Source organism: Dendropsophus ebraccatus, chromosome 1 (assembly GCF_027789765.1).
Source record: "Dendropsophus ebraccatus isolate aDenEbr1 chromosome 1, aDenEbr1.pat, whole genome shotgun sequence".
Classification (NCBI taxonomy): Eukaryota; Metazoa; Chordata; class Amphibia; order Anura; family Hylidae; genus Dendropsophus; species Dendropsophus ebraccatus.
In genome coordinates, this window is record NC_091454.1 from 158,054,793 (window position 1) to 158,068,938 (window position 14,146).

General features: G+C 43.7%; 1 protein-coding gene across 2 annotated transcripts in view; it reads right to left on the reverse strand.

The window, feature by feature from the left end:
- Positions 1-14,146, reverse strand: part of LOC138800706 (protein unc-13 homolog B-like) — a 133,333-nt gene that overhangs the window by 72,214 nt on the left and 46,973 nt on the right. For both annotated transcript variants that reach the window (XM_069982608.1, XM_069982599.1), the window contains exon 6: positions 10,053-10,173. In XM_069982608.1, the coding sequence (XP_069838709.1) occupies positions 10,053-10,173 (121 nt within the window). The remainder of the gene's footprint in view (positions 1-10,052; positions 10,174-14,146) is intronic.

The window sequence follows — 14,146 nt, forward strand, 5'->3', positions numbered from 1 at the left end:
AAGAAGTGAAATTGGTCCCTTTAAGAGCGACCTGGGTCCCTTTAAGAGCGACCTGGGTCCCTTTAAGAGCAACCTGGGTCCCTTTAAGAGCGACCTGGGTCCCTTTAAGAGCGACCTGGGCCCTTTAAGAGCGAAATATGTCCCTTTAAGAGCGACCTGGGTCCCTTTAAGAGCGAAATATGTCCCTTTTAGAGTGAAATATGTCCCTTTAAGAGCAAAATGGGTCCCTTTAAGAGCGAAATGGGTCCCTTTAAGAGCAAAATATGTCCCTTTAAGAGCGAAATATGTCCCTTTAAGAGCAAAATATGTCCCTTTAAGAGCAAAATGGGTCCCTTTAAGAGCGACCTGGGTCCCTTTAAGAGCGAAATTGGTCCCTTTAAGAGTGAAATTGGTCCCTTTAAGAGCAACCTGGGTCCCTTTAAGAGCGAAATTGGTCCCTTTAAGAGTGAAATTGGTCCCTTTAAGAGCGACCTGGGTCCCTTTAAGAGCGACCTGGGTCCCTTTAAGAGCAAAATATGTCCCTTTTAGAGTGAAATATTTTAAGCGTGAAATTGGTCCCTTTAAGAAGTGAAATTGGTCCCTTTAAGAGCGACCTGGGTCCCTTTAAGAGCGACCTGGGTCCCTTTAAGAGCGACCTGGGTCCCTTTAAGAGTGACCTGGGTCCCTTTAAGAGCGACCTGGGCCCTTTAAGAGCGAAATATGTCCCTTTAAGAGCGACCTGGGTCCCTATAAGAGCGAAATATGTCCCTTTTAGAGTGAAATATGTCCCTTTAAGAGCAAAATGGGTCCCTTTAAGAGCGAAATGGGTCCCTTTAAGAGCAAAATGGGTCCCTTTAAGAGCGACCTGGGTCTCTTTAAGAGCAAAATATGTCCCTTTAAGAGCGAAATATGTCCCTTTAAGAGCAAAATATGTCCCTTTAAGAGCAAAATGGGTCCCTTTAAGAGCGACCTGGGTCCCTTTAAGAGCGAAATTGGTCCCTTTAAGAGTGAAATTGGTCCCTTTAAGAGCAACCTGGGTCCCTTTAAGAGCGACCTGGGTCCCTTTAAGAGCGACCTGGGTCCCTTTAAGAGCGAAATATGTCCCTTTAAGAGCGACCTGGGTCCCTTTAAGAGCAACCTGGGTCCCTTTAAGAGCAAAATATGTCCCTTTTAGAGTGAAATATGTCCCTTTAAGAGCAAAATGGGTCCTTTTAAGAGCGAACTGGGTCCCTTTAAGAGTGAAATGGGTCCCTTTAAGCGTGAAATTGGTCCCTTTAAGAGCGATCTGGGTCCCTTTAAGAGCGATCTGGGTCCCTTTAAGAGCGAAATGGGTCCCTTTAAGAGCAAAATGGGTCCCTTTAAGAGCGACCTGGGTCCCTTTAAAAGCCATTTGGGTCCCTTTAAGTGCAACGGGGGCCCTTTAAGAGCGACCTGGGGCCCTTTTAGAGTGAAATTGGTCCCTTTAGGAGTGATCTGGGTCCCTTTAAGAGCGAAATGGTTCCATTAAGAGAGACCTCGGTCCCTTTAAGAGTGATCTAGGTACCTTTAAGAGCGACCTGGGTCCCTAAAGAGCGACCTGGGTTCCGTTAAGAGTGACTTGGGTCCCTTCAAGAGCGAAGGGACCCACGTCGCTCTTAAAGTGACCCAGGTCGCTCCTAAAGGGACCCATGTCGCTCTTAAAGGGACGGGAGCCAAGTTGCTCTTAAAGGGATGGGACCCAAGTCGCTCTTAAAGGGACGGCACCCAGGATTAAAGTAAAATGGAAGTCACTGGTAAAGGGGCGCTCTTTTCAAGCACTATGTATTTCCCTGGAAATGCAAATCTAGTATTATATTGTAATCCGAACTCTTCTTCTTCCAGCCATTTTTCTGCGATTAATACAGCCCGAACCGCTTTGCGGACAGACTCCTTTCAAACTGCGTTTCGAAGCCCTCGGCGGTGACAGGTGTGCTATCTATTTTCGGTTTCGATCGGATTTGTTGATTTTAAGAAATTTTTGTTTAAAGACCCGTAATTTCCCATAGAAAATAATGGACCATTGGAAATAATGGCCACACTCTAACCGCTAACAGCCAATCACAGCACATATGAAAATAGCTGAAATATAGCAGCCAATAGGAACTCTAAGGTCTTGTCAGGCAATATATCACAACATTCACACAGTCACATGTCAACTATTGGCCAATAGAAGATGGAAGGTCCTTAACGATTTTGTCTCACTGACATGAGTAAGGTTGTCATGGTAACCGAGCACTGATCTTTACCATTATAAGTAGCAGAGTTCAGTCAGTAAAGTATCAGAGCTGAGGCAGCCATGCAGCATGGACGGTACCCAAGTCGCTCTTAAAGGGACAGTACCCAAGTCGCTCTTAAAGGGACGGTACCCAAGCCACTCTTAAATGGACTGTACCCAAGCCGCTCTTAAAGGGTCTTCAAAGGGTGGTACCTAAGTCACTTTTAAAGGGAGAGTACTTAAGCTGGTCTTAAAGGGACAGTATATTAGTAACTTAAAGCATTGTCACCAGAGTCCCTCCTAAGGGGCTGAACCAAAGTTGCTCTTAAAGGGACTGTACCAAAGTTGCTCTTAAAGGGACTTTACCAAAGTTACTCTTAAAGTGACTGTACCAAAGTTGCTCTTAAAGGGACTGTACCAAAGTCATTCTTAAAGGGAGGGTATCAAGTGTTAAAGTTTCTGTTAAAGGGAAGTCACTGGTAAAGGGGTGCTCTTTTCAAGCACTATGTATTTCCCTGGAAATGCAAATCTAGTATTATATTGTAATCCGTATTCTTCTTCTTCCAGCCATTTTTCTGCGATTAATACAGCCCGAACCGCTTTGCGCACAGACTCCGTTCAAACTGCGTTTCGAAGCCCTCGGCGGTGTGAGGTGTGCTATCTATTTTCGGTTTCGATCGGATTTGTCGGTTTTAAGAAATTTACATTTAAAGACCTGTAATTTCCCATAGAAAATAATGGCCCATTGAAATAATGGCCACACTCTAAACGCTAACAGCCAATCACAGCACATATGCAAATAGCTGAAATATAGCAGCCAATAGGAACTCTAAGGTCCTGTCAGGCAACGTCCACTATTGGCCAATAGAAGACGTAGAAGATGGAAGGTCCTTATCGATTTTGTCTCACTGACATGAGTAATATTGTCTTGGTAACCGAGCAATGATCTTTACCATTTTAAGTAGCAGAGTTCAGTCAGTAAAATATCAGAGCTGAGGGAACGGTACCCAAGTCGCTCTTAAAAGGGACAGTTCCCAAGCTGCTCTTAAAGGGACAGTACCCAAGCTGCTCTTAAAGGGACGATACCCAAGCCGCTCTTAAAGGGAAGGTACCCGAGTCGCTCTTAAAGGGACGGTACCCAAGTCGCTCTTAAAGGGATGGTACCCAAGTCGCTCTTAAAGGGACGGTACCCAAGTCGCTCTTAAAGGAACGGTACCAAAGTCGCTCTTAAAGACCGGTACCCAAGTCGCTCTTAAAGGGACAGTACTTAAGTCGCTCTTAAAGGGATGGTACCGAAGTCACTCTTAAAGGGACGCTACCCAAGTCGATCTTAAAGGGATGGTACCCAAGCCGCTCTTAAAGGGACAGTACCCAGGTCACTCTTTAAGGGGCATTACATGAGTCGCTCTTAAAGGGACTTTACCCAAGCCGTGCTTAAAGGGACGGTACCCAAGCCTCTCTTAAAGGGACGTTACCCAAGCTGTTCTTAAAGGGACGTTACCCAAGCCACTCTTAAAGGGACGGTACACAAGCTGCTCTTAAAGGGACAGTAGCCAAGCCTCTCTTAAAGGGTCAGTATTTAAGCTGGTCTTCAAAGGGTGGTACCTGAGTCCCTTTTAAACTGAAAGTACTTAATCTTGTCTTAAAGGGACAGTATATAGGTCACTCAAAGCGTTGTCACCAAAGTCCCTCCTTAAGGAACTGTACCAAAGTTGCTCTTAAAGGGACAATACCAAAGTTGCTCTTAAAGGGACTGTACCAAAGTCGCTCTTAAAGGGAGGGTATCAAGGGTTAAAGTTTTTCTTAAAGGGAAGTCACTGGTAAAAGGATGCTCTTTTCAAGCACTATGTATTTCCCTGGAAATGCAAATCTAGTTATTATTCTTATTCTTCTTCTTCTTATAATTATTATTATTATTATTATTATTATTATTATTATTATTATTATTATTATTCCCAGTTTAATAACCCTGCACTCTGCACATAGACTGAGATCTAAGGCTAAATTCACAAATTTATTAAGTCCAGAACCATATATTCTGTGACTTCTTTGAATCTCCAGCTTCTTTTTATACTGAAATCTTACTTCTTTTTGAGCAAGGACTTCCTTTCCTAATTTTGTTTTCGCACCTCATGAACTGTCATCTTGAGCCCATTCCTGTCCATTTCATTCATAACCTTTCCCATTTTGGCCCCACTTTTACATCAATCTTTATTTAACCTATGTCTTTCTATCATCATCTTTCTGTCTTCATTCTAACATGCCGTTGTAATACCAATAATCAAGTAACCTCTCTTGACCCTGCAGACCTCTTTTGATACAAACAATCCTATTAATCTTGGAGCAAATACTTTTGTTTCCCATTTCCAAGTGCCACTTATTCACCTGCCCTCTTGACAGCATTTCTTGCCATCTCATTTATAACCTTTCCTCAATTTTCATCCCTTTCTTGACATCTTTTCTAAAACACATGTGTGGACATAACACCAATAGTGGCAAGTCTTTCTTGACCTGTCTCTAGATAATACCCTATAGTTGCAGTCAACATTATTGGCATCCTTGAATATAAAGTAAAGTACTTTAAAGTGATATTGTCACACCCCCCCCCCCCCCTTTCCATGTAAGGAGTTCTCAGCACCATTCTTAAGCTTATATTTTGAACATTTCATATCTTACCGTATAAAGGATTTCTTTATGGTCTCTCTCTTCAAAAATGCATGTTGTTGTTGGTGGACAGTGCCGTAGGGGCAGGTTTTAATGGCAGTGAAACTCCACCTCAGCACGGTAGGCCCTGCCCCCTCCACAACATCATCAATGTCTAGGTCTCGCCCCCCTCCAGAGCCATTGGAATAGGCTGACCGGGGGGCTTAGGAATCTAGGTCGGCCCATCCCATCTAAGGACAGGGCCTGGCCGCCGAAAATGTCACAGTGGGGGAGGGGCCTATGGCGCTGATATCCACAATATAAGTTTGTGAATGGTGCTTAGAACTCCTTATATGGAAAGGGGGTGACAATATCACTTTAATGACCAAGCTAATTTTTCCAAATCTGACCTGTTTCACTTTATGTGGTTATAGCTTTGTAATGCTTTAACGTATGCTAACAATTATTTTTGGGACATATTGTATGTAAGGTTAGTGGCAAAGTTATGTCACTATTGTGTGTGTTTTTTGAAAAACATCAAAATATGAAAAACTGGGGGAAAATAAATAATTTTATATTAAACTTATGCTATTCAGCAATTTGGCTAGCAGCCGGGAGTGACGCCGTTCAGAGCAGGGTCCCGGCGTGACCCCTCTCAGAATTCTCCCTGCACCGCCATGATGTACGTACGAGGTGCGTCATGGGATGTTAAGGGGTTAATAGACAGCTTTAATAGGCAAACATTTGGGGGAGATTCATCAAACCTGGTGTAAAGTGAAACTGCCCTAGCAACCAATTTTCCACCAAGATTCCACCTTTCATTTTCCAAAGAGTCTGTGAGAAATGAAAAGTGGAATCTGATTGGTTGCTAGGGGCAACTGAGCCAGTTTCACTTTACACCATGTTTGATAAATCTCCCCCTATATGTATGAATGGATGCATACATGTGTGTTTAGGTGCACCTGTGAATTTGGGGCCTCCAGTCAGTAGCGGATTATAATAGGGGCATTCCGGGCGGCAGCCCGGGGACCTGAGCTCCTGGGGGGCCCATGACCACCCAAAAAGACTTTTACTTTGAGTGGTGTACTGTCTCCTGGCTACACTTCCGCCATGATTTGCAAAAAATCACAGTTTTTTTATAGCAATTTTGCACCTGCCTCCAGTGCTATTTAGGCTTGGGGAAATTTTTAAAGGTCATTTTGGCTGACAATTCTAATAGGGCACTATGCTTATTAGATTTTCAGTAGAATGAACACACACAAACTAGAAACATTCTTCCAAGTACATTAAGGTCATACATTAAGTTCACATATATATGTGTGTGTATATGTGGGCATTGCTTTTCAGGTCTTTCAAAAACAATTAATCCCCAGTGCAGACAATGTGCGTCCTTACTGAATAGCTCATACTGTAGTTTCATAAACAGGCACAATTTTCAGTCTATACCATATATATTCCAACAGGTTACCATGAATCATCCCAGCCACTTGAGGTCTTTCCTCCATGACCTATTTCCCCCACCAAGACCTGTTGGCCTCTATGTGGTCATGCACAAACATGAAAAAAACATAGGAAAAAAAAGCTGGGATCCCTTGAGGACAAGCAGGACAATAACATTTTAAAAGCAAAATAATAAATTCAATTGATGTGTTAAACGATAATTATATCCTAGCAGGAAATCATTGTAATAGGCTGTAAATTTTCAAAGATAACACCCAAATTATAGCTGCACTGACAACAGTGGGTTTTATTGACATTTTACTTATGTGAATTATGCACTTTCAATACATGTACCTATAAAAATATTTCATTAAATAACTATAATTATTTGAGCCATCTGAGGCTGGATGCCTAAAGGGTTAGGTAGAAATAATATGTTTGTGTCTCTTTGACCTTTGACTGGATTATGATTTGACCCCAAATGACTGTTAGGGTATGGGAAAAGAAAATCAATCATACCAGCATCATTAAAGCCAAAGATGGTATACTATTGGCCTAAGTCAGGATTTACAAAGAAAACTATAGTACAATAATACAGTACATCCCTGGGATGTACAACAAAGAGAAGAGCTGACATTACAAAAGGAGAAGGCAATGTGCTTATATTTTTTTTTCTATAAATACAAAAGCAGCAGAACCGCAATGCAGAGACAATACTTAAATCATGGGTTATCAGTGATTTTATTTTTTAATAAAATACTAAAACCTAATAAGTTATCTGTGCTTAATGGCATTTTCCACAAATGGATAGTGACATGGTTGTTTAATAAAAAGTAAAATGTTGTAATGAGTACCTATAGCCATATGTTTAGTAGGGAACACACAGAATTTGGGTTTAACAAAAGGGTTTTACTTCACAGGAATTAAATTATTATTTGAAATGATAAATGACTATTGTATACCATAGTTACATTGGATTAAGTCCAACATCTAAGCCTCTTTTGAATAATTCATTCATATACACTATATGGCTATGTTCCCATTAAGTAATAATATTCATGAAAGGTGGCCTCCTCGTTAAATAGATGGCCGGTAATAATGATCATGATCATTATAAATGTCCATCTGTGTTACAAGACGGACGCCTTCCTTAGTATTATTACACAGTGGGAATATAGTCTGCACCTCCAAGTATGTGAACACTAGGCATCACACTTATATAAATTTGATAGACATCCCATTTCAAAACAATGGGCAAACGTGGAGTTTGGGATCTAACAAAAAATTCTGGAGAGTAGGAGACAGCTATTTGTGAAACAGGCACTGATTTTAAATGAGTTTGGCTTGCATTCAGTATACAAATTCATACCAATATGGTTGGTATGAGGAAGTGATCAGATAGTTGGGGGAAAGATCAGAAGGAATGTGAGAAAATATTACTTTACTGAAAGAGTAGTAGATTCCTGGAACAAACTTCCAGATGTGGTTGGTAAAACTACAATAACAGAATTTAAACATGCCTGGGATAAACATATATCTATCCAAAGACAAGCATGGAAATGCTAAAAGGGCAGACCCAGACCTAGATGGACCCACTGGTCTTTTTCTGCCGACAATCTTCTTTGTTTCTATTTTTTTTTATTGGTCTCCTATCAGTGCCCCACAGTGTAAAGCATTTACTGCTGCAATCTTGTTCTGAAGCATACATTCTGGGCCTTAATTAAGGGTTAATTATGCTGTTTCACTTGTTTGCCACAACCTGAGAGTTGGTTATATAGTCTATCACTGTCTCACAGAAGGTCCCTCCTCTGCTTAGGAACCTATATCAGGTCAGTGTCACAGTCTCTTTCTGTCCTCTTCACCAACCAGTAAACTTCCTAAGGTTCATATAAAGAGGTGGAGCAGGCCAAGTGTAGACAAGTTTAGTCAGTTTTCAGTACTAGTCAGAGCCAGAACAAGTGTCAGGCGCTGAGAGACCTTCCAGGGCCTGGCCACCCGAGTGCATGCAGAACCTAACTTGTCAGAGTTTTCTTAACCCCTTCAGGACCAGGCTAATTTTTTTTTTTTTTTTTTTTTTTTTTTTTAGTTTTTTTAGTTTTTTCCTCCTTGTGCTTAAAAGGCCATAGCACTTGCATTTTTACACCTACAGACCCACATGAGCCCTTATTTTTTGCATCACTAATTGAACTTTGCAATGACAGGCTGAATTTTTGCATTAAAAAATTATATGCGCGGTGAAATTGAAAAAAAAAATATTTTTCTTTGGGGGGGGGGCGGCTTCGTTTTTATACCGTGTGTCCTATGGAAAAACTGACATGTTATTTATGTTCCTCAAGTCGTTACGATTACAACGATATGTAACATGTATAACTTTTATTGTATCTGATGGCCTGTAAAAAATTCAAACCATTGTTAACAAATATATGTTCCTTAAAATCGCTCCATTCCCAGGCTTATAGCGCTTTTATCCTTTGGTTTATGGGGCTGTGTGAGGTGTCATTTTTTGCACCATGATGTGTTCTTTCTATAAGTACCTTGATTACGCATATGTGACTTTTTGATCGCTTTTTATTTCAATCTTTCTGGATTTGATGCGACCAAAAATGCGCAATTTTGTACTTTGGGATTTTTTGGCGCTTGCGCCATTTACCGTGCGGGATCAGGAATGGGATAAATTAATATTTTGGGCGATTACGCACGCGGCGATACCAAACATGTTTATTTATTTATTTATTTAATTATTTATTTATTTATTTTTATTTATAAAATGGGAAAAGGGGGGTGATTCTGACTTTTAATTGGGGAGGGGGCTTTTTTATTAATAATGACACTTTATTTTAAACTTTTACACTTATACTAGAAGCCCCCATGGGGGACTTCTAGTATAAGTGCACTGATCTCTCATTCAGATCTATGCTGCATAGATATGAAGCATAGTTCGATGAGATCGGCACTCATTTGCTTCTGGCTGCTTCAGCCGGAAGCAACCGAATGCCGAGCCGGGAATCAGGCCATTACGGTGCAGACCCCGACCAGCATCAGTCACGGAGATCGCTTCTCTGTGGCAACGTCACGGGGGAGCGATCTCCCCACTAGACACCAGGAAGGAGCTGCTCCTGAAGTCTTCAGATGCAGTTGTCAACTTTGAAGTTGCAACTGAAGACTTAATTAGCGGGCACGGTCCGATCGCTGATAGCCGCGGCCCCCGGGCTACATGCGGCACCCAGGACCTTGTGCAGGAAAGGGTTAACTAAGCACTCATGCATCCTTGTCATGGCAGGCTAGTGAACCTGTGGAGCAGCTACTGTCATTCGGGTATACACGCTTATGGGCTATCCTTCCTTCTCTTCAAAAATCCCTGCAACTTCACCAGGAGCTTCACTATAGACAACAGCTAGGAAAGAATGACCACACTGAATGACTGTACTGCACTTAGGAACTACCTACTCCTTTACCAGGTGTGTTCGGGACCCCAGTAGGCATATTCAACTTAGAGCCTCATGACAAGTGCTGCAGCAATACCATAACACCTGTCCTTGCAAATACCAACTAACACCCTTGGGTTCCCACAATAACACACTCATTGTTTGCTGTTTTAGACCACTTAGACCAAAAAACTGTGCATGTTGAAATCACACCTTGTATTGACATCACACCCTGTATTGCATTTACTGTAAAGAAAATTATTTGGCTCAGAAATAGTTAAGGAACATCGTAGTAGTGATGAATTAACAGTGGTTCAGAAAAAACACAGTACCTTGTTTCTTTTTTGATGGTACTAAGGATATATTTTTGTGATGACTGACAAAGTTCTGAGTTGTCAGAAGAGACTTCATTTTCATCGTTGGTTAAATCCTCCTGGTCTTCTATCATGCCATCTGTTAAAACAATTAGTGAAAATAAGCTATAGTATTTGATAGATAAGCAACATGGGTATTTTTGCAAACAATTGAACATTTGGAGCTAAAATTTAATCAGTATGAAATATTGTCACATCTGTTACATATTTCCCGTTCATAGCCAAATGAGGCTCGACATCTCCCATGGTAAAGAGCACACTTTGCTAACAAGCTAGAGAAAAAACATGTAGCTCAAACTACAGTATGTCATCGAGGTTAGCATAGACATTACCAAACTTTTGAAATTAAAATCTAACTCTCTTAAAACAAGCTTCCTGAACCATATAAATAAAGGTTAAAACATGTCTAAACTACTTAAAGTGGTTGTACCATAAGGTACATTGCTTAGGGTTTGCCGGAATGCCGATGGCATGGTCCTTTTTTTGAACCACCGGCTTGTTCCCTTGTACGGCACCGGTCTATACCAGAGCATCGGCATGGCATAATGCACTGGGGGTGAGCCCGCCAGCCTTCAGTGTGATGAAACTCCCTCCCCTCTGTGATGCGGCTCCATTGATTCTAATGAAGCTGCATCACAGAGGGGAGGAGAGATCGTTACAATGTGGGCTGGTGGGCCTACCCCCAGGGCATCATGCCAGGCCAGTGCTCAGGAATAGACCGGCGCTGTGCTTGGGAATTACGCCAGTGCCAGTCTGTTCAGGAAAAAAAAACAAGAGATATACTTTTTTTAAAGTCTTTAATTTAATTACGAACATTATTTTGTCCGAAATACAATTAAAGGGAATCTGTCCCCCCCCCCCCCCGTGCTGGGGTGAAAGGCTTCCGACCCCCCGCTTCAGCCCCCTATACTTACCTGATCCCGTCGGGTCCTGCTTCTGGATTCGGTCGGGTCACAGAGATATCAGCCGCTGCAGCCCGGCGCGCGATATGAGAGATGAGTCCAACGCTCATAGAGAATGACGGAGGGCTGGACTCTCAGTCATTCTCTGTGAGCGTTGGACTCATCCCTCAGCACGCGCAGCGGGTTGCAGCGGCTGAGATCTCCGTGACTCGACCGGATCCAGAAGCGGGACCCGGCGGGATCAGGTGAGTATAGGGGGCTGTAGCGGGGGGTCGGGAGCCTGTCTGTTTCAATATGTTTATTGAGATTTTTGCACACAAAATTTTTCACATAACATCAGTTGCCAAAAGTTTGTTCGCAAAAAGACGCTATAACCGGGAGGTGGGGGGGAGGGAGGGGAGGAGGGGGGGAAGGGGGGAGTAGGAGTAAGGGAAACAGGAGGATGAAGGTAAGAGGGGGGAGGGGGGGAAATAAAACAACAAGATGAAAATACCGCATGCAACGTTGCCTAAGGGGGAAGGAATGTGGGAACATACAAGCAAATTATATGACAAAAGGAACAATGCTTAACAATAATGTGTAAAACAGCAACATACAGAAGCATATAAACCATTTTCGTTACCACGTGGACTCAAAGAGCTTATAATCGCTTTAAGTCGTCTGTAAAAGCAGTTATAGTGGGCATAAAAGCAGAGGTGTGTAACAAATGCGGCACATGAACACTGATAAGGGCACATACATAGGAGATAGCGCAAACCAAAGAAAGAAGGGGGGGGGGGGGGAGAAAACATCAAGGGGACATACAGGACAAACAGACAAGTGTACAACAGTAACAAATTGTAGATATTAAAGAGAAAGCAAACATATGTGTATAAGAGAGCCAAAAACATCTACAAATAACAAAGAGAAAACATCTACAATTAAAAAACAGACACACAAGTGCCTAGAGTGATACTAGGCTATGTGAAATAGCTCAAGATGGAAAGAGCTAATAGGACGTAGGGGGCACAGAGTCCAACAAAAGCCAAGGGAAAGAAGGACATGTAGATTGGCCAGAATCTCTAATGCCCCTATTCCACGAGTCGTTTGAAGGAGCAAACGAGCGCTATTAGCGCTCGTTTGCTCCTCGTTCCCCGCTCGCTGCCGCCGCTATTCAACGCGGCGTCAGCGAGCGGGTGAGTGCGGGAGGGGCGGCGGGGAGCTGCTGGGGGGGCTGCCTGGGGGATCGCTGATCGTCCGGGCAGCCCATAGGATACAGCAGCGCCTGCTGCCGATGCTCCTATTCAACCGAGCGACGGCAGCACATCGCTGCTATATCAGTCGCTTGTTTTTCAACATGTTGAAAAACAAGCGACTGCAACGATCAGCCGACATGAACGATGTCGGCTGATCGTTACACTCTATTCCACGGGACGAATATCGTTCGTAGCGGTCGATATCGGCCGAATACGAACTATATTGCTCCTCTAAACGACCCGTGGAATAGGGCCTTTAGACCTATCTGCTGGACCTAACGGTTAACTGCCAGGGAAAATATATCGTAGCAGAGTGTAACAGAAGTGTGCTGAGGACACAGGCTTATAAATCCAAGTCACTAAGTAAGCGAAATGTAGAATTCTCAGTCAGCAGTCGCATCCCCTCCGGGGTCTGAAGGTACAGTAGCTCCACAGGTGTCTGGTGGTAAATTCCAGTCTCTCAGAAGGTGTAGCCCTTCATCCAAGTCATGAACTGCGAAAGTCTCAGTTCCCTTAAACACGGTCAGATGTGACGGGGAGCTCCACTTATAAGAAATGGCATGTTTCCTCAGCTCAGAAGTGAATGAGGTCATGGATCTGCGGAAGTTCAAGGTAGTGGACGAGAAGTCCGAGTATACAGAAATCGCTACGTTCCTATGTACAAGTCCCTTGCTCTTCCTAGTTGCGGCAAGAAAGGCAGATTTTGTGCGGAGATGTTGAATGCGAACAATGGTATCACGGGGGACCTCAGTGGGCAGGTTTTTGGGCCTAGGTACCCGTTGCACCCAATCGATACTAGAATCCTTGGAGACGTATTGAGGAGTATGTTCATTAATAAGGCTTTGGACAAATTGCGAGAGGTCCGGAGCCAAGATAGCTTCGGGGATTCTCCTTATTTTCACATTATGTACTCGAGAACGATCATCCACAGTTGCTAGTACGTTGCGTAGGTGATCCACTTCCTCATGTAGAGTCCAATGCGACTCAATCAAGGTGTTATAATTAGAGACAAACTCAGCCATTGCCCCTTCTAGCCTTTGCACTCTCTTTTCCATAACATGAACAGAGACTTTGATGGCTGCAATAGTATGTTTAAAGCCATCCTGCATGAAACTCTGCATCGTCAGCAAAATAGATTTTAGAGAGTGGATGGTCAGTGGCATTGAAGAGTCCAGCAAGTCATCCAGGCCGCTCATGCTAACAAAATCAGGGGCATCAGCACCACATAGTAGATAAGTATGCTGAGCCTGTTGATTACCTCCAGGGTTAACAGCTTCAGTCATTGTGAGCTGCGGTGGAAGTGAAGCAGCAGAGAGTCGGGTTACAGCTGTCACAGGAGAGCGTGGGGTCTGCAGCTGCTGTCCCTGTCGTTGTACAAACTCCGGAGCCGTGGGGGACAATCTGTTGTGTTGCCGTCCAGAAGCGGAGCCGTCCCCTCTAGTGCCTCTATCACCAGAATGCTGAGATGTCGGGACCCGGGAGGGAACCTCCAGGGGTTCTCCCCAGCGCCCCCCCCCGTTGAAACATTGCGTGCCGGAGGGGTCTGCCACCCCTCTCCGGCAGCCGCTAGCAGACAATCCAGGATAGGATCCGTGCAGGAGCCTGCGCCATGTTGTGGAGGTGGTGCGGTCTGTCGGGAGGCTTGTTGTCGCCTCCGGGCAGCCGCTGTCGCTTTCCGTGATGTCTGTCTTGACATCGGGGATGATACCGGGAGTCAGGCTTACCCGGGCAGTAGTCAAAATGTCCAAGTAGCAGAGTAGCCGTCGCTTGTAGGCCAATACAGCAGGAGCTCAGGGCAAACACGTCTTCTCTCCTCAGCGGCTAGTCACGCCCCCCTCGTCGGGAGCCTGTCACCCCAGCACGGGGGGTGACAGGTTCCCTTTAATTGTTTTTGTGCCCCCGGTTAATATATATT